General features: G+C 28.9%; 2 protein-coding genes across 3 annotated transcripts in view; both read left to right on the top strand.

Moving 5' to 3' along the window:
• The first annotated feature begins 720 nt into the window (after window positions 1-720).
• LOC113376504 (lysozyme-like) lies at window positions 721-3,744 on the top strand. The gene is made up of 3 exons (XM_026616450.1): window positions 721-867; window positions 1,497-1,652; window positions 3,550-3,744. Exons 1-3 carry the CDS (start codon window positions 741-743, stop codon window positions 3,681-3,683), a joined length of 417 nt encoding a protein of 138 aa, XP_026472235.1. The 5' UTR covers window positions 721-740; the 3' UTR covers window positions 3,684-3,744.
• Window positions 3,745-4,465: 721 nt separating this feature from the next.
• LOC113377013 (pickpocket protein 28) overlaps window positions 4,466-19,058 on the top strand; it is a 226,726-nt gene continuing 212,133 nt past the window's right edge. For both annotated transcript variants that reach the window (XM_026617174.1, XM_026617173.1), the window contains exons 1-2: window positions 4,466-4,780; window positions 6,006-6,088. The gene's annotated coding sequence lies outside the window, so the exon portion shown is untranslated. The remainder of the gene's footprint in view (window positions 4,781-6,005; window positions 6,089-19,058) is intronic.

Genomic DNA, 19,058 nt, shown 5'->3' with positions numbered 1-19,058 from the left:
ATAGACATTTCAACATGGATTGAAATTATTATATTTATTAAAACAAACGTCAATTTTTATATTCCATATTCGTCTCATTCTCATAAAATAAAAACAAATAAATCCTATTGTCTGAAAATCTTTGAATTTATAAAGACAAGTCTGCAAGGCAAAAGCAAAACTAATGAAATTTTATAATTACACATTTTACTATTAAATAGTGTTTTAATAGATTCGTGGCGATTATGGCCATTTTCATTTAAATCCGGATTTTGCTATCTAGTGTAGTGTCATTCATTTTATATCAAAATATGCCTCCAATGCAAAATAGCCTATTTTATTAGTATATGTTATTTAGTTATTTCTAAAATAAGTTAAGATATATTTTTGGTATTAGAAGGATAGCGATGGGGTTGCATTTGAATAAAATATACATCAAATGGATAGATCAACCATTGATTTGCCTTTTCAAAGCCTGGTAGCAGCCAGGGTTAAGAATTAATCACAACAGCATATGGAACTGTCGGTTCTGAACTTGTTGTTCTAAAACAAAGAACAAAAAATATTATTTTTATCGATTATCGAAGTGTGATTGATAATTAACTAGTTGATAAAAAGTTATTTACTGGTTTTTGACAACATTATTATTGAACAATTTTATCTTATCTGGATTCTATCCGCGGGATATATAAGTTAAGTGTGTGTCGCCAATTAGTGTTAAAAGTGATTACAGTTTGTGTGTAACATTTAATAAATACAAAATGAAACTTTTGATTTTGTTTGCAATTGCTTTGGCAGCAACTTGTGCCGAAGCTAGAATCCTTACCAGATGTCAAATTGCTCAAGAGTTGTCAAGACAAGGTTTTCCAAGAGATTTACTTGATCATTGTAAGTAGTACTGATTGTAACTGATATGATAATTTTATGCAAATATTATATCTAAAACAATGATTGTGATAGTAAAATAATTTACGGTAGCATGTTATCAAATCAAAACACGATGATATCTATGTAGTTTAGGTTAAATATATTTTCATAGTAAAACTGATAAATATCAAACGACGTAAGTATGTACTTCACTTTGTGAAAAGATGAAACTATTAAATCTAGATTGTTATTTTATTATTGTTCTATTTTTAAATCTTTAGACTAAATATAATTTGTAAAATTGGAGTACAACCATTTTCATTTTCAGTAGGTAACTGATTCTGCATGCAGTTTTTTACTTTTTCTTTAAATGTCACGATATTTGCCTATAGGATTCAAATTCTTCTAATTGTTTTTATAATTCATATATTGACAACACTACGTTCTACGTGGGATTTTGTCTTGATTTTTTTATATTTGGCCAGACTTTTTTATTTAGTTTCATCGTCACTTTACAAATCATTTATCTGTCTTAAAACCGTATTTATAGGAACTTGAGATGTACTGATAAACTTTAAGATGATTGTTTTTAATAATTATGTTCATAATAATTTACATATTGGAAAAATATTATATAAAAAATGTCTTAGGGGTATGCTTGGTGGAAGCCGAAAGCTCCGGCAACACTGCCGCCGTTGGTCCACCAAACAACGACGGATCCAGAGACTATGGACTTTTCCAAATCAATAATAAATATTGGTGCCAAAATGGTGCTCCAGGAAAAGATTGCAATGTATCATGTGAAGGTAATCTTTATAGATATTATTTTTTTTATTTAATTTATTCTGCAATCTGTTTTACATGAGCATTAACATTAAGCAGAGATTGCTAACAATAAATATCTTACAATATAAACCAGAAGATGGTAGCTAAACCCAGCAGCGTGTCTTCTAGGTACTTATAGATATTATAGCAAATAAAACTTCGTGCTAAGTAAAAGAACTTGTACACGACCAATAATACTTATTAATATTACTTACTCATCATTTATTCAAAACTGTAGAACAGTAAAATTATTACTGATATAAACCTTCAACATTTCGATTACCATAATATATGGAAAGAATAGATTTTGAAGATCTTTATTTTTTTACATGTCTTAACTTATTGTCATCCAAGACAAATAATTAATTTATTTATAATTACAATTATAATTGGCTGTGTTTGAATCTGTTTCAGCTACTCATTTTTTAGTTTTTAGTGAAAATGTGGAAAACTGTTACGTATATCCTTAAACAGATTTTTCCGTATTTTGATTGGAACCAAGTGGTAGGACACCCCAGTTTTTCTCTTATTTTGTGGGTCAATATTTATTTTTTTATTTTCATATTTTTTTGTAAATAATATTTGTTCAACTTATACTAGTTATACCCTTCTGCTTAGATACCCGCCTCGGTCAGCTTGATAACAGGCAGTTGTGATATCATATTTTTACTTGAGAATATAGATCTAAAATATTATTCAAGTGAACATAGACCTCCGGGGTATTTCTGCAAGAATTATTTTGATCACTATTAGAAATATATTTAATATTGGGATAAAATCTTGTATCAAATAGAAATGTTATGTTACGGTTTCTTATATTGAATAAACATATAAGTTGGTAATCATCAACTGTCAAAATTTGCTTTGTCTCTGCTGTTCGATCGAGCGTTTCACACACAAAACTTAACCTCCAAAAGGTACAAACGAATATTAACTTCTCGTATTTGTTATCAAAGTGACAACAAAAAGTTGCTCTTATGATAAAATTGTTATTTGTGCTTGTGCCAATTGGAGGCTAGGTTTTGTTTGTGAAACCACATAATCTTTATCTTTACTTACTTATGTACAAAACACTCGATAGTACAACAAATACATGGTTTTTTGACAGTTTGAGACTACCAACTCAAACGATTATTTAACACAACAGTCTTGTAACACAAAATTTCTATTTTATCCGAAAAATTGACCCCATGATTTCATCTTAAAGCGAGAATGGGCAACTACTCCGTAACCTCCTAGAAACACTAGTTTAAGGAAGTACTTTACAATAGCATATAAAACACATGGTTTTGATAGCTGTTTAAATATATATACAGTAGGCCCTCGCTTTACACGGCACTCTGGGTACACGGTTCCCATACTACACGGAGCTAAAAATCCGACATCCCTCCGACTACACGGACTTCTTATTACACGGTATTTGGTCTACAGCCCATAAGTTCGTTGTGCAAAAGGGTATTGATGTAAATTTTGTTATTGATTTTTATCTTTTAGACATGCCCGTTTATATAATAGCTGCCTAAGAACACGATTGAACTGACTATTGCGTCGCGCCAATTTTTGAATAAGGTGTCAATCGTGTCAATACCCTACATGTCATTTCGTCCGTATTACTCCTACTTCAAGTTGTATTTCTTGGTCTCCATACAGCGCGATAAAAATGGTGCGATTTGTACCAACTGTGAGTCTCTCATAGCACGGATCCCATACTGCACTATGTAAGGTTCCATAGAACGCACTACGAATTAGCCTGAATTGTATGTTAAATACGAGTTTCTTATAGCACGGTTCCCATACTGCACTGTACGCACTTGCCGCGTAAAGCGAGGGTTTACTGTATATATAGAAAAAAAATGTTTTACTAAAATATGTTTCCAGATTTGCTCACCGATGATATCAGCAGAGCCTCAACCTGTGCCAAGTTGATCTACAATCGTCATGGATTTAGTGCTTGGTATGGATGGCAAGCCAAGTGCCAAACCAGCCGTCCTGATATTAGTGGTTGCTTCTAAAACTATCAAAGAATTATTTTTAAACTAAATCAAATAATATGTTGTAACTTTTATATATATGCACGACTTACATCATTTTTAACTATTTGTCAAAAAAAATAATTTCGGTTTCAGGTTATTATAAATTTTATGTATTGTGACATCCTGGTCTTGCTTCTTACATACATGTTAATGTAAAATAAAATGATCAAATATTTGATTTATAAAATAAATTAGTTTATTCAAATCTGGCCTAAAGTTTTCTATAGATTTATTTTTTTGTCTTACAATTTTAACTTTGTATTGAATATGTACCATAATCAATCAATGGATTGGCTTCCAATTTAAACATTGTAAGTACAACCAAAAAATTTACTGACGTTTAGAATTTACATGATGAAATTGGTGCATATATATTAGGTTGTCAAATATCTCCCTTCCGCTTTTTTGCTCTTGGTTTATAATACAAAAAGGCGGAAGGGAGATATTTGACAACCTATTATATATATATATATATATATATATATATATAAATTAAAAACTTAATAATTTATATTTTATATATGAAGTGTAACTTAAGCGATCTACGGTATGTTATTTCCATCATTATACTTAATAAATAAAAACTATCGTGAAGTTCCAAGATATTCTATTTTATAATAGAACACATTAAAATCATTATGAATTCAATTACTCAAGTTTGTTCTTTGTTACTATATTTCAAACTTTCATAATAAGTTATAAACGTATCATTTTTCTTACAAGCATATAATTTTTAATTGATTATTGACGTTTTAATCCTATACGGTACATTCCACGCAGTGCAGTTTTAATAAAGGTTATTTTTCCAGTTCAGTAATGTTTGAAAACCACAGCATTTATATACATATTTTGGCTACTACTATTTATTGAATTTTGTCAGTACGGTGTTGTCTTTTGTTCCGTTAACATCAAATAACAAGTATTCATGTGATTACGTAATATTTAGATCCAACTACCACAAGCAATTTGAATTCTTTTAATAGAACACTGCACTATGCATCGGCCGAAACATATCATTATTGATCTTATTAATTTTGATTAGTGATTCTGTTGTAGAAGATATAAAGCAGCGTAAGGTAATAATAAATCGATGTCAAGAAATTCCAAACAGCGATGAAAATTCGATTGATTACGATCATTAAATATTAAGATTTTTTTTTCTTATAAATTACAATCTGTCTAAATAGAAAAACATTGAGCAATTAGTTTGCCAAATAACATAGAATTTTAAAAGAAAACCCCAGTGGTTCACCTTTTATTAATGTACTAAATTATATCTTAATTAAATTTTGATATAAAATATTAAGTAATAACAGTTACATTTTATACCATACGAAAATAATTGCACGATAATTACTTTTGGTATAAAAGAACTATGAAAAGAGCAAAAAATGGAAATTTACAAGCAATTTGAAAATTCACATTATTATATTCTGAAATATATTAATATAATAAAAATTTAGATAATATTATTTATTAGATCATCGACAAAAATGAAATCCAATTTTACTGATATATATTGATACAAGTGCACACCTTCTCTGATTACCAGATATAATTGAAATCTTTTCTAAATTAACATATTATTTTCTAAATCTAATGAAACGTATTCAATTACAAATACCATTTTCTTTATATTTGATTTTATTTATTTTCATATAAAATACAATATGTCTATAGGAAGACATTGAGCAATTAGTTTATTTTATTGTGGCCTTTCATAGGAAAACCAAATTATCGTCTTTTAGTTGTGTTCTATATATCTAATTTTGGTTTTGTTACTAGAAAAATGCTATGCTCTAGTTTTAACATAAAATTATATACACATGTACTCTAGACTAAAATTATATATTATTGACTATTGTAATAAATCTAATAAATAAGTTCTCGCAAGTCTTTTATTATGCGTGGTTTTGTAATGATTGGCAACCAGGTGGATTTGAAATTGGCAATCATTTGGATGTCGATCAACTTTGTTTCTATAGTTAAGAACAATTTTTTAATTTTTTAATATTAAAATATATATTAATTTCTAATATTATATTTTACGTTCTAAATATTCATAGAACATTTGACAGACTGATTAATTAAATACATAAGTTGTTTTTATTTTTGTATTCTATTCTGTATGATGGCTATTTCCATGGAAATATGTTTCCATATGAAAACAGGTTTCCGTATGAAAACAGGTTTTTGATGCATATTTTCAAGTGAAAACCGATTTTACTACTGCATGATATCAGGTCGCATAAAACGGGTGTTTTAAACATTTAATTTTTAATACATAATTTTTTCTTATAGGTATGGAATTTTTAGTGAGCCAACTACTATCTAGATTTCACATGCTTCAAATTAGTCCAATTGCAAGATCTGAGCTGAAGTCGGTAAGTGAATTTAAAACAATTTTCACAATTTTTTATTATAATTGTCACCTTCATTGTTGTTACTGTAGCTAAAATTTGGAAGAATTGTGTTCAACAAACCATATGTTTCTTTTCTAAATATAATCATTTCACACTAAAGATGTCCCAAATTATTTCCAATATTAAACATTTACAAAGGAACGCCAGGATCAAAATAAATTATAGGTTCGTGAATAAAAAAGCCAGGACATCGGTCTATTTACTTAGCTGTTGCGGGTCACTTGTGTGTTAAGATTTTGTGAGCATTTGCGACGCTTTTATTCCAACGGATTTTTTGCAGAAACGCGCTGCTTTATTTATTGTGCTTTTAGAATCGAATTCAATATATGTTCGATGTGATTTTATACATTGTTTGGATTCTACCATTGTGCCCTGACGCCCATTCCAGACGAGCCAATTTTTCTTATAAAACCTTGTGTAAATTTATATATGCTTTGGCGATTGTTGCACGTGTTTGGACGGATTTTGAAAACGTAATATTAAATATTTATTCTCCAAGATTATTTGCGCGAACACTTAACTTTATTTATATTAGTTCTCTAAGATGTTAAATGAGTTATTACGCACTCATATCTCGTAACAATAACAATTTTTAGGTACGGTGAGAATAAATGAGTTTGAATGTTATCAAAATATTTTTAATCTGTGATGTTTTGTAAATATTGAAAAAGTAAAGCTGAAACAAAGTAGAAAAGCATCTTAAAATTCGCATTTATTCATTCTTCATTCTTTTTGATTCAAGAGTTCACTCAAATGCTTGATTGGTTTTTTATTTGTGATACAAAAATACTTACATTTTAATTGCATATTTTTATTAAAAATATATTTATTGAATTAATTTCAATTTCAATTTAAATTTATTATACTATATATTAAGTACAATAAAAAATGAAATAACAAGCACAATTAATTATGATAAATGTAATACTTTTCATAAATAAATATTTAATAAACAAATTTATTGAATGACTATGACTACGTTTGTAAATGCGTCTGTATTTTAATCGCAATTTATTAATTTTACCATTTCATGATGTATTTGTTCAGATATGTTTTAATTGTGCTTATCATTATACAAACCTCATAATAAATTGGTTAATTATTGGTTACCTGTAGAAAAGGTTGTTTAATAATAAAATAAGCTATACATACAAATCAGTATATATACTATATATATACTATATATATATATATATATATATATATATATATATATATATATATATTACTTTTTTCTTTTAATCCTATAATTTAAAGCCATCATGCTTAAATATCCGCAAACACACATAAATTACATGTTATTCTTCATTTGGAACAAATAATAACCCCGTTCTTGGAAGTTTTACCTCCATATCCGTATTTATTTCATTTTTTACAAAAAACCGAAGCTTATATGATACGACTTTTTATATTATATAATAACCGTATTTTTTTATAAAAAAGGTCAAGATTTGAGGCAAATACTCATGTTCTTATTGAGGCCTTATTGAGTAATTTTATATGAGGCTGGGTTTTTGAATTTGTCTCTCTAATCCTATTTTATAGATAAAAGTACTGCAAACAATATTTTGTTTATTTAAATTTTTGGAGAGTAGAATCAGTTATATAACATAATTCAAAACTTTTGAAGAGAGAACTGTCGACACGAGTTTTTATTTTAACTTTATTTTAATAGAATCTTATTAATTCATTACTGAATTAACAATTTGAATAATAAAACTGTCGAAACAACTTTTTTTAATATCACCTGAAAACTGTATATCCAAAATGTCTGGAAAATATCATCCTCTTCTTAAGTATAATTCATTATTAATTAGAATGGTATTCAATCATTATATTTTATTAAAATTTAATATTAACTTACAAACTTACATTTTTAAGTTTTATTGTACGAGACGGCTAGATTTACCGTAAATTTAAACGAAAGCGTTTAGGGTCGAGGGTCAAAACTCAATTTCTTGTTAATTTCAATTTCTTATTATTAAAATAGTTATATTAAAATCTTGTATATACAATTTTGAAAAGAATAATATATATTAATAAACGTTACTTTATAATCTGGTAATAAATTGAATAATAGTATAATAATCTATTACACTTATACTTTAACAATTACATACGGTTTGATTTTCATCAATTTCGCAGTTCAACCTTTTTCTTTTTTATTACATTTGTGTGGACTTAAGGGACTATCATTAGGGTCATGAGTACATGACTTAAGAACTATTTCCGTTATTATGCCACCCAAGTCTTTAAGGAAACTGATGCAATTTAGCTTTTTCAGTCTCAGGTGAACTAATAGCTCTATTATTGTATAAATATGTAACATCTGTTTTCGAGTTAACCACCCACGTTAAGTATCGAACAAAAGCGACAATTATACAAGGAATTGTTCCGTTCTCGACATGATATCCTCTTTTCAGTTCTGTTCGACAACTTACTGTTAATTTTTCTATAGTCAGTTTCTATTGAGACACATTGCTGTGACAATTGCTCACAAACAACACTTGCAGAGACGACTTGGTTACATGGAATTGATATAGTTTCTATTAGGAATTATATTTTGAGCCTCACTAGTTACTAACAAAATGCCTATCTAAATAGTTGAAAGCCATAACTAAATATTTGAAGTAAAACATTGAACAGGTGGTTGTGTGATGAAAAATTAATTGGCTTTCATTTAAATTTTAACCAACCTAACCAACTAGGGTACTCGGTTTCATACATTATATATTTACTCTATTTTCACTATTTATTATTTATTTAGTGATTAGATTAGAGTTTTATTGCAATTATGTATTTTGATTATAGTATCTGATAACCGGCTAAATTGGATCTTGCTGTGCTTACAATTAAGATTTTGAAAAAGCACTATCAACACCCGAATAAAATAAGGACTTGAATTGTAAAATATAAAATGGTTTATCATTACAAAATATCAAATATTTGTAGGAAATTTTTCGCTTTATTACTATCGACAGCTAACTAGTTGGCGAAAAAAATTCTACGACAAAATGAAAATCACCTTTCTTACAAGACAAGAGTTTGACTAATTTGGAAATATCAAATAAAATAGCAATACATTGAGAACAAAATAATGAATTGCCAATTTAGTTACCAAATTAATAAACTATTAGTGCGCGTTAACAATTAGCGTAATATAAAATCAGAAGGAAATAAGATTGCATTTTGATTGTGGCAAGTTGACAAATTGGCATAAATTGTTAAATATACACTTTTCAAGGCCTTTATAAAATTTGAAGAAAATGTGAGAGATTCTCTTTTCTTTCGATATGAGTTTCTTGATTTGTAGAACTTGAAGTCAACAATTTAGTGAATTTGTAGTTTCATTATTCACAGCTAGCCATTATTTGGTGACAACGATTAGGATTGAAAGAAGGTACTATCAACATCTATATGAAATAAGAATTGATCACTTTTCTTCCTAGACAACCTAACCAGTTGAGTTTATTAGAGAATAATAAAGTTTTCTATTATTATAAGTTACAAATGAGTGACTTTGTAGCATCATAACCCGCTTGTTAAATCATAACAATTAAGTTTAAAACAAGTACATGAAATAAGAATTGACCACTTTCTTTTTGAGACAATTTGACGAGTTAACTTAATTGGTAAAAAATATAGTATTCTATTATTTAATTGTCTGATATTTATAGTGAACAATTAAGTGATTTTGTAACTTACTATCAGCCACATCAATTGGTTTATTGGCATCAACAATTAGGATTTAAAAAAAGTACTATCAACACCTATAAGGAATAAGTATTGACCTTGACCACTTCTCTTTCGAGACTAGTTGACCAGTTGACTTAATTGCTGAAAAAAGTCTATTACTACTAATTGCTAAATATTTATAGTCAGCAGATTAGTGATTTTGTAGCTTGATTACCTACTATCAGACACTGGTTGGCATCACCAATTAGGTTTTAAAAAAGTACTATCAACACCTATGTGAAATATGAATTTGACCAGCTTTATTTTGATACAATTTGACTAGTTCACTTAATTTGTAAAAACTATTTTATTAATTTCGGTTTCAGCCAAGCTCAACATCAGGCAGCATAATGTGAAATATCCACTTGAAGTTACAGATCACAAATATAATTTCTAGTAAAATCGGCTTTAGTGGTAATTGCTGCAACCTACACTCATAAATATTCGACGATAGACCTAATATACTTATGGCATTGAACTTTGGGGTTGTGCTATATAGTTCTTATACAACGTGCCCAACCAATGATTTTGAGACAAATCGCTGATGCCCCCTGCTTCATCAGCAACCAAACTATCCACAATGATCTTAACATTCCATATATTGTGGATGTAATTAGCAGTAATAGCCTTCACCATCACTTAAAACTGGAAACACACCCAAACCACATAGTTTCAGCACTACTCGAGATCCCTAATTCTAAAAGGCTGAAGAGGAAATTTTCATATGATTTATATTAATTTATTTAAATAACTAATTAGTTAACTGATCAATGGAATAGTTTTCTATTCTATTATTATATTTATTATTATTATTATTATTATTAATATTTTTTTTTCTTTTTATAATTTTTATGATCATTATTTCTATTTATTTGCTATTATTATTATAGATAATTATTTAGTTTTAGTTATTTATTATTATTATTTTTTTTTTTACTTTACATTATATATTAGGTTGTCAAATATCTCCCTTCCGCTTTTTTGCTCTTGGTTTATAATACAAAAAGGCGGAAGGGAGATATTTGACAACCTAATATTTGTTTAGATTATGTTCTCGCTGTAGCTCATAGAATTACTTACTTAATTCTGATTGTTACATATAAATTTAATAAAAAAAAGACCAAATATAATCGCCGCACATAGGAGAATGGTTAACTGATGGGTTGCCTCTCATAAAACATTAGGTTAAATTTTAAACAATCAGCTAATAGGGTAGACAAAACTGTTGAAACAAAATATTTATTATGACATGTTAAATATCACTGCTCTTCGCCAGAACCCGGTTGGCTTTAATTTCCAATAAATGCCTCTATCTGCTGCCAAATCGACTCTGCCTCGCAACCGCCACCGCGGCCTAGAGGATTCGTCCTCGGGTGTGCGGCGAACGATTCCTATTGTTTGTTTTTGTTATTTTTTTCGCAATAAACGCGCGGTGACGCGTCGCCTTCTCGCACGTGCACAACAATAAATATCATGAACAATGACACATAGAGCTGCAGTGAATCCACACTCTTGTTTACAAATGTTTGACAACACGCTGAGAATGGAAACGGATGACGACCAAATTTTATTTTCGTTTGGATTTGTCACAAGTCACTATTCAAAACAATATTGTATTGTTCGAGAACGATGGTTTTCTTGGTAAAATATATAATTGAGACATCATTTAAAGACAATACTAGACATATCTATTGCATATTAGGATTTTTCATTCCAACTTTCTAAAGAAACAGTGTTATATCCAGTTATCTAATTCGCTAATCATATATGTTTTTGTCATTTAAATTCAGTCTTTGGGGTTGATAGTAGATAAGTGGTTAGAGCGACGGAACGCTTCAAGCGGACATCAGTTTTCACTTGGAAATGTAGATAGCAATTATAAAAACTCATCAGAGTTACCGAAATTGTAAAAATCAAATTCATCACACGAAGATGCAGCAACTGTCTTAATTGCCATTCACAGAAAAACAAAGTTAGTTTCTAAGTAATTTATTACAACAGCTTATATGGCCCTTAGGTTTAAATCGATGATATACATAAATAAAAAAACAGTCTAAATCGTTGTAAAATTGATAAAAGTGCGTTTGCACAGAAAATTACACGTTTTCTTAGAAACGGCTAGAGCTGATTTCAAAATTTTCACGAAACCTTTGAATTATATTGCATGCTGATCGGTAGAGCTATTTATTTATAATGAATAGCTGAATTCTGATTCAATTTAAAACTGCAAAAAGCTAAAAAGTTATAATTGGAAATTGTGCAGGTCAATTTTTGACGTTTTTAATTTACCAATTCTAATATGGAATAGGATTTAATCAGTGGTGTTGTGCTAATATTTTTGTTATCGGAACGCTAAAACCGGAAATTAAATTAAAAAACTAATTTAAACCGGTTCAAAAACCGGATCTCATTTTGTTTCGGTTCCGTTCGAAAGAAAAAGAAACAAAAATCATTACTGAACCTATTTTGCACATATATATGCATGTTTATTACAATAATAGAAAAGTTTAATAAATATTGGTTAAATTATAAAATTCACTTATCAAATCATTTATTGTATGTAGCAATTTTTAAATTTTTTTGGCCGAAACGCATTTCGGCCTAAAAATAATTTACCGGAACAACGTTTCGGCGCTCGACAACACCACTGAATTTAATTATGGTTATAATTTGCTAATAGTTCACAATTTACTCATAATCAACAATTTAATTAGGACATTTTTATCTTTTATTTTCCTGATCTGTTCATTGAAGATTTTTTTTGAGAGATATAAGTTAAAAATTGAGATTTCGGTATATAGCTTTTCATCATTTTTTTTATAACTTTTTATACCCTTGTATTTATCAATATGTATGAAACCTCAAATTGTTTTTTAAACAATATAGTTTAATTAATCGGCACCGAGTTAATTTGGTTAAAATTGAATAAAACAAGTTTAAGATGACAATATATCTAAAACAATTTATTTCTAATTAAGATATGAACGCTATGATTTCAATTATAATAAAAAACGAATGATTACATTCTTTAAACGTATTTAGTTCGAAAAACTCTTTTAATTAATTGTTTTTGTTCTAATATTAATGTTCGGACCTATTTTCGTTTTATTATATTGGCCATGAAGGTGCCAACCTTCAGGGCATTAAACTTTGCACGGAATGGTTGCTTACCCTGGTAGAGGGGGTAGCGGAGTGTTTTAATTGAACTAGTTGTTCACTTCTAAAAGTCCGCGAAATAACATGTAAAATAAATACCCAATAAATATATCTTCTTCCATTATAACTTAGTAACAAATCAGTGATTGTAATTAGAACTGCAACAAATACATAATATACAAACAAATGAGTGCCTAATACAGTCCACAGCTACAAGGGTTAAATTATAACCCAGCAACCTGAATTATCGAAAGAAAGTTTTAATAAATTTTAAGTTTTATAAAGTACGTAACATAAATTACAATTAATTATACACGGATAGGGTTTTTTTTTAATTCTCTGCGACTTATCCCATATTCTTTCTAGTATATAATAACATGAAAATTCAGAATAAGTGTGTAATGTCTATATAACATTCAATGAAAATATCTGTAACGTCATTGTAATTATTAGTAAACCGATATATAATTGTAAGTTCTGCGTTTTTACGCCTCAACTAGCTTTCTTAAGTATACTCATTTTAGCAAAAAAAAACGAAGACTTCATATGAACTTTGAAGCATACCATTTCCAGTTTGATCGACATCATATTTCACGATTCACAATGACCTATTATATCGTCGATTGAAATTCTCTAAAAGAATTTTTTTGAATAAAACGAATAAAACATTTTCATAAGGACATTCAGATCCCAAAAATCGGTAACCGAATTCGGTAACGGCTACGTCCATTGTACGACCGGATGTTGTGTACATCCACACCGTGATGACAATATAAGAACATCTTCTAGACAAAATCTTCTATTATGGTATTCCGTTCAACTTTCTTATTTTATCATATCTAGAAGACGTCCCGTTGAGGATGAATTCGAGAATTTGATACCGCTGGTACCTCGGCCGAGGAACACGCGTTCATGTATTGTGTCCTTTTACGCTTGTCGGACATTTCCGGTTTATTTTCATGATCCGCGATGATAATGTCTAAATGTCTATTCGTGCTGTTTTTATAGAAATCTAGTACGTGCTATACACAATGTTTGGGTATTTTGAATCTCAAAAGATTTCTTTGCCAATGGGAGTTTGGACAATTGTGAGCGATTGAACGTAGGGGTATGTCAACATATTTTTGCTTGTTTGCCATTCAATATCGGAGCGGGAAATGAGATTTATTTTTATTTGATTAATTGTTATTTTTCTTCAGATGTCGTCAAAGTAGTGGATGATATTAGATAGCATACTTACACTTACGATTAGATATAAGGGGCCGTTCAAGTATTAACTAAGCACTATAGGGGGGCGGGGGGGTTATTGATTTGCTTATTTTGGTTTGACATGGAGGGCAGGGGAGTCTGGTTGATGATTACGTCATTGGTTGTATATATATAATAATTTTGTTACTCTATGTTGAATGCCATATCAGTAAAATCTCTACATCCTAAACCTATTTTCTTATTTTTAAAATTATAATTATAACCTAGTAATTATAATATTTAAAAAAACAATAAGAGGGTAAGAGCTTTGCTTACTTTTGCTGACAAGGTAGATGGGGGGGAGATAAATAATTGTAATAAATCTGCTTATGTAATACTTGAACGATCCCTAAGGTGACTATATTTATAACATCCTGAAGAAGTTCATGTTTTCGCCAGAAAATCCGACTTGCTAATTTTATGTTTTCTTGACGTTTCAAGTCATTTTGAATCGAATGACATTAACTTTAGGAAAATTGTGAGTGCGTATGTGTGTATGTAAGCAGTTTCTAGATATTTTGTTGACGTTGCCTCAAAAACTATTGAACCGTTTTCAAAAATTTTAATTCATTTTCATTCGATATAGCTCGATAAGGACTAGCGTTGATAAGTTTTGCACGTCGATCGGCCAAACCGTTTCTTTAGTAATAATAAAAAAAAATTTTTTTTGTCCGCGTTTTAGCCTACAATTCTTAATCTATTTTAAAAATTCGAAAATTGTCTAAAAGGTACTGGTTGGGAATGGCGTTGATTAGTTTTTAAAATATCGATCGGTCGTGCCGTTTCTTCGGAGTTAATTGTTGAAAAAAATTTACAATTTTTATGAAACTTTTTTTATCATAGAAATCATGCTCTAAAAGAATATACTAAAATATTACGGCTCTGCAATAAGTGGTTTAACCCTTTTGCTAGGAGTGTGTTCTCCTAGCATCGTTGCTGTGCCACTCAGTTGCACTGAGATTTTTTTATCATTATCGATAAAAATGTGTTGAAAAATTGTAAATTATACGCTTATATTAAACTAAAAATTACAATAAAAAATAGAATTACCAATAGTTTAAGTCCGACACACAACATGTCGTCCATGGACGACAATCGTACACACAGCACGTCATGTGGATGTCGTCCAAAAACAGGGTTAATTTAAGCATATTTTCAGATATTTGATGTAGACCTGTAATATTATTAATAAGCGTTAGCGAAAATTTAATTTCAACATTTCAATTCAAAATTTTGGGACAATGCGGGACAATTCATCTATAAAAATCTGGGACTGTTAAGGTCAATTCGGAACGTATATTCCCTTATATAATAAAAAAAGAGTGCGCGTAAGGATCACACGCGATTGAAGTAAAACTTTTAATATTGTATGAGTAGGCAATTAAGATAAAAATAAAAAAACATCATATTTGAATTTTAAAAATCATCTTTTAATAATCATATAACATCAATAATAATAAGATCTCCTGAGCATCGGCACAGCTGTCCTACTGATATTAAGAGTTTGAATATGATGTGAAGCTTTCTTCCTAATTTTGTTACCTATCTTACCGGGAAATTCAAACCATAAACGTAGAAGTTCATCATTATCGCCACGTTCTATGTACACTAATTTTCCCACACAACCATTAGCTAAGCCATCACTTACATCAATATTAGTTGTTATTATGTAAAATTTATTCAGAACTAAAATTATTTCATACGGCAAAGCCCCGGTATCAATAATCGATTTTTTTGAAACTGCTGACGAATGTATGATTGTTGATCTGTCGCATGGCAACCTACATAAATATCCGTGGCAGTAGATATTATTTTGTCTTCAACGAGATTCAATATAAATTTATTATATTCCATGGCACATTTATTCTCTAAGAAAAGTCTTATTCCATGAGGACATAATACAGCAACCTCTTCTTTTGTAAAAAAAACGTGATTCAATTAATGGAGTGGATACTCGCGACATCAGCGCTTACGGCGTCGTAGTGTTCAACTACACGTTGGCATTTTCGTTGCATTTGTACGGATTTACACCCGTGTCGCGCCTAAAAATTTTTACACCCATATCGCGCCTAAAGAAGTTTTACTTCAAAAACTTTTTGTAATTTTTATTACAAAAAATACTCTTGCAAAATATACTGCTGAACAAGCAAATTACTTAAAATTAATAAACAAAACAAGATTATTGTATTTATGTTATATAAAACTGTACATAAGTACAAAAAAGTTTTACTTCATGCACATTTTCAAAAGGTACGACCTTCTTAAACATATACAAGGTATTCTTAATTTTTTTCTAAAATGCTTAATGCAAATTTATTTTTCTACAATCTTTTCGTAATTGATTTTTAATATATATTTTTAAATTTTATTGTTTAATATTGTCGTAAACATTTAAGTAGATATGCATTAAATTTTTATTATTCTCCATTTAATTAATAAGAGACTTTGCCTGTTTCTTGTCCTGATGTAACAAAATAAAATTCATGTTTTTTCATATTGAAACCCTAGGTGCAAAAATTTTAAAATTAAGTGACTCACTTCTTGTTCATTTTTTTTAACATTTTCTATTTTTTTTTTTAAATTATTAAAAAAAATTGTTCAATTTTGTAAAAATATATATCTGAAGAGTTAATTTTATTTAAATAATATGTTGCCTACTCATTAAGTCTTTAATCAGCTTTATTCCTTTTTAAAATACTTCTCAACATCCAGGCATAAGTTGAAAATATTGATCATTGAAAGTTGTACTCGTATATTGATTTTCTATACTTTATTACGTTATTAGTCTTTATAGATTGATATATGACACAACATATGTTGATAATATGTTAATAACTTTCATTATTACATTTGATAGTAATGATACATGTTTATTTTTACATTTAATTCAAAGTCAAATTATATCTGTATCATATGCATAAAACATAAATTAAGTAAATTAAGTAATTAGGCACGACTAAATATTTAATATTTTTATTATTAATGGCGAATAAGAATACAGAGAAACATCCGAATCCTGTGGTATTTTTTTTTTTATTTATTGACTTTTAATATACATCATAAGGCCTGATGCCATTCATATAATTGTTTACTACAAATTCTTATTAAATAATTAATTTATAAATTAATTTTAGTACTATTAATAAACTTAAATATATATTTATAAATTTTTAAATTATTAATAGCTACTAGTGTTTGTACATTGATATTAAAATTTGTTAATAAAGACATATACGTTGGATAATATCGTATAAAATAGTGATTGGCGATAAATAGGACTTTACATATTTTATTTTGTTTTAGTATTTTAAATCACTTTTGTGTAGATGGTGCGAGGATTCGATTGTGATAATCGTGGGCACATTTTCACGAATTGTCATAATTTCGTGAAGTTGAATTTATCACATTGAGCTTTTTACGATAACTCACTAATTTCAAAATATAATGCCTATGGTATATTGATATAATCAGATTGTTACAATTTCATCCCAAATTGTTATCCGTAGACCAGTTCTTGGCTTGCACAAAGAAATTAGGAATTCAGCAGCAGTCTATGCACGTGCTACCATAACTTTAGGCAGTTTAAGTAATTTATACCTCTATTGTGTTACCAGGTTGGTGCACAATGAAAGCCTTGTAATTCCTAATAAGCTCGTGGTAACTAGGATAGAAAAACTTTGTTATACTACAATTTCTATGTGTGTTGCCAACAATGAGCACATGCGAAGCCACGGGATTCCAATCAAGTTTAACACCCCCGAGGGTGATGGATTTAAAGAGAGTATTCTTTGTGGGGTAAATAGTAAGAGATCTAGGCAGATATCAGATAGCAGAGAAAGATATATAAAATTATTTGAAATATTGGAGTACTTATTTTAATTATTTGATAATATTAAATCATTCGGTGATTTTCGATCATAGTATTTTTCTAGCTAATTCTAAATTAATTACGGGATGTCGAGTCATCAAAATTTATTTTATACTTCGAATAGATTTCTTGTAACTATAACAAACAATTTAAAGCATTCAAATCTTCGATGCTTGTAACAATTTAAAAGTCGTTTTACAATTTTTACGAAGTTTTTTATTTTAAGATGTTCCATGCGAACGATGATTTTTAGATAGTTCTCTATTAATTTGTAATTGAAACAAAGGATTTTGATGTAAATCTATGTTAAAATTAAAATTGATTGTTGTGAATGACACTGCATGGAGAATTTTCTAGATATGTCATTCATATCAGTTTGAAGCCTCATCATGCTAATGCAGATATTACGTTTTCATTGGTTTATTCATTGATTTTATAAGTTTATTAATAGTTTGCCTAATATTTAATAAATTAATGTTAATAAATTAACTTCGTTCTATTGTGTGAAATATAACCGTCTAAAATAAAGTATATTATACAAGTACTGTTCTCAGCTTTGGACTTTTAACTGCTGAATTTTTAAAGAAACTGATATAAGGGGCAATATCGTAATCAATCATTAATGATAAAAGTATTATAGAATCGAAACGGATTACATGTTGAATTTAAAGTCAATTAAAAAAAAATAATTTCACCAGCTCTTTTTTTACTCCAACTTCTAGTGGATGGCATGAAGTTGCACAGCAGCTCCTTTGTATCTTCTTTATTCGTGTCAATCCCGTCGTTAGTTATGTTGTACACGTCGAAAACCAAATCGTCTTTTTTCACTCTATTATATCGTTTGGACTGAATGCATACAATATATAATTCATGCGAGATCAAGCTAAACAAACCTTCCCTCCGGGAGACTATTTTAAGAACCGT

Source organism: Ctenocephalides felis, unplaced genomic scaffold, assembly GCF_003426905.1.
Source record: "Ctenocephalides felis isolate EL2017-DRISC unplaced genomic scaffold, ASM342690v1 CF-g0.4_SCAFFOLD_01886, whole genome shotgun sequence".
Lineage (NCBI taxonomy): Eukaryota > Metazoa > Arthropoda > Insecta > Siphonaptera > Pulicidae > Ctenocephalides > Ctenocephalides felis.
Note: the sequence above shows the minus strand (reverse complement) of the source record. Positions and strands in the feature narration are given on the sequence as shown.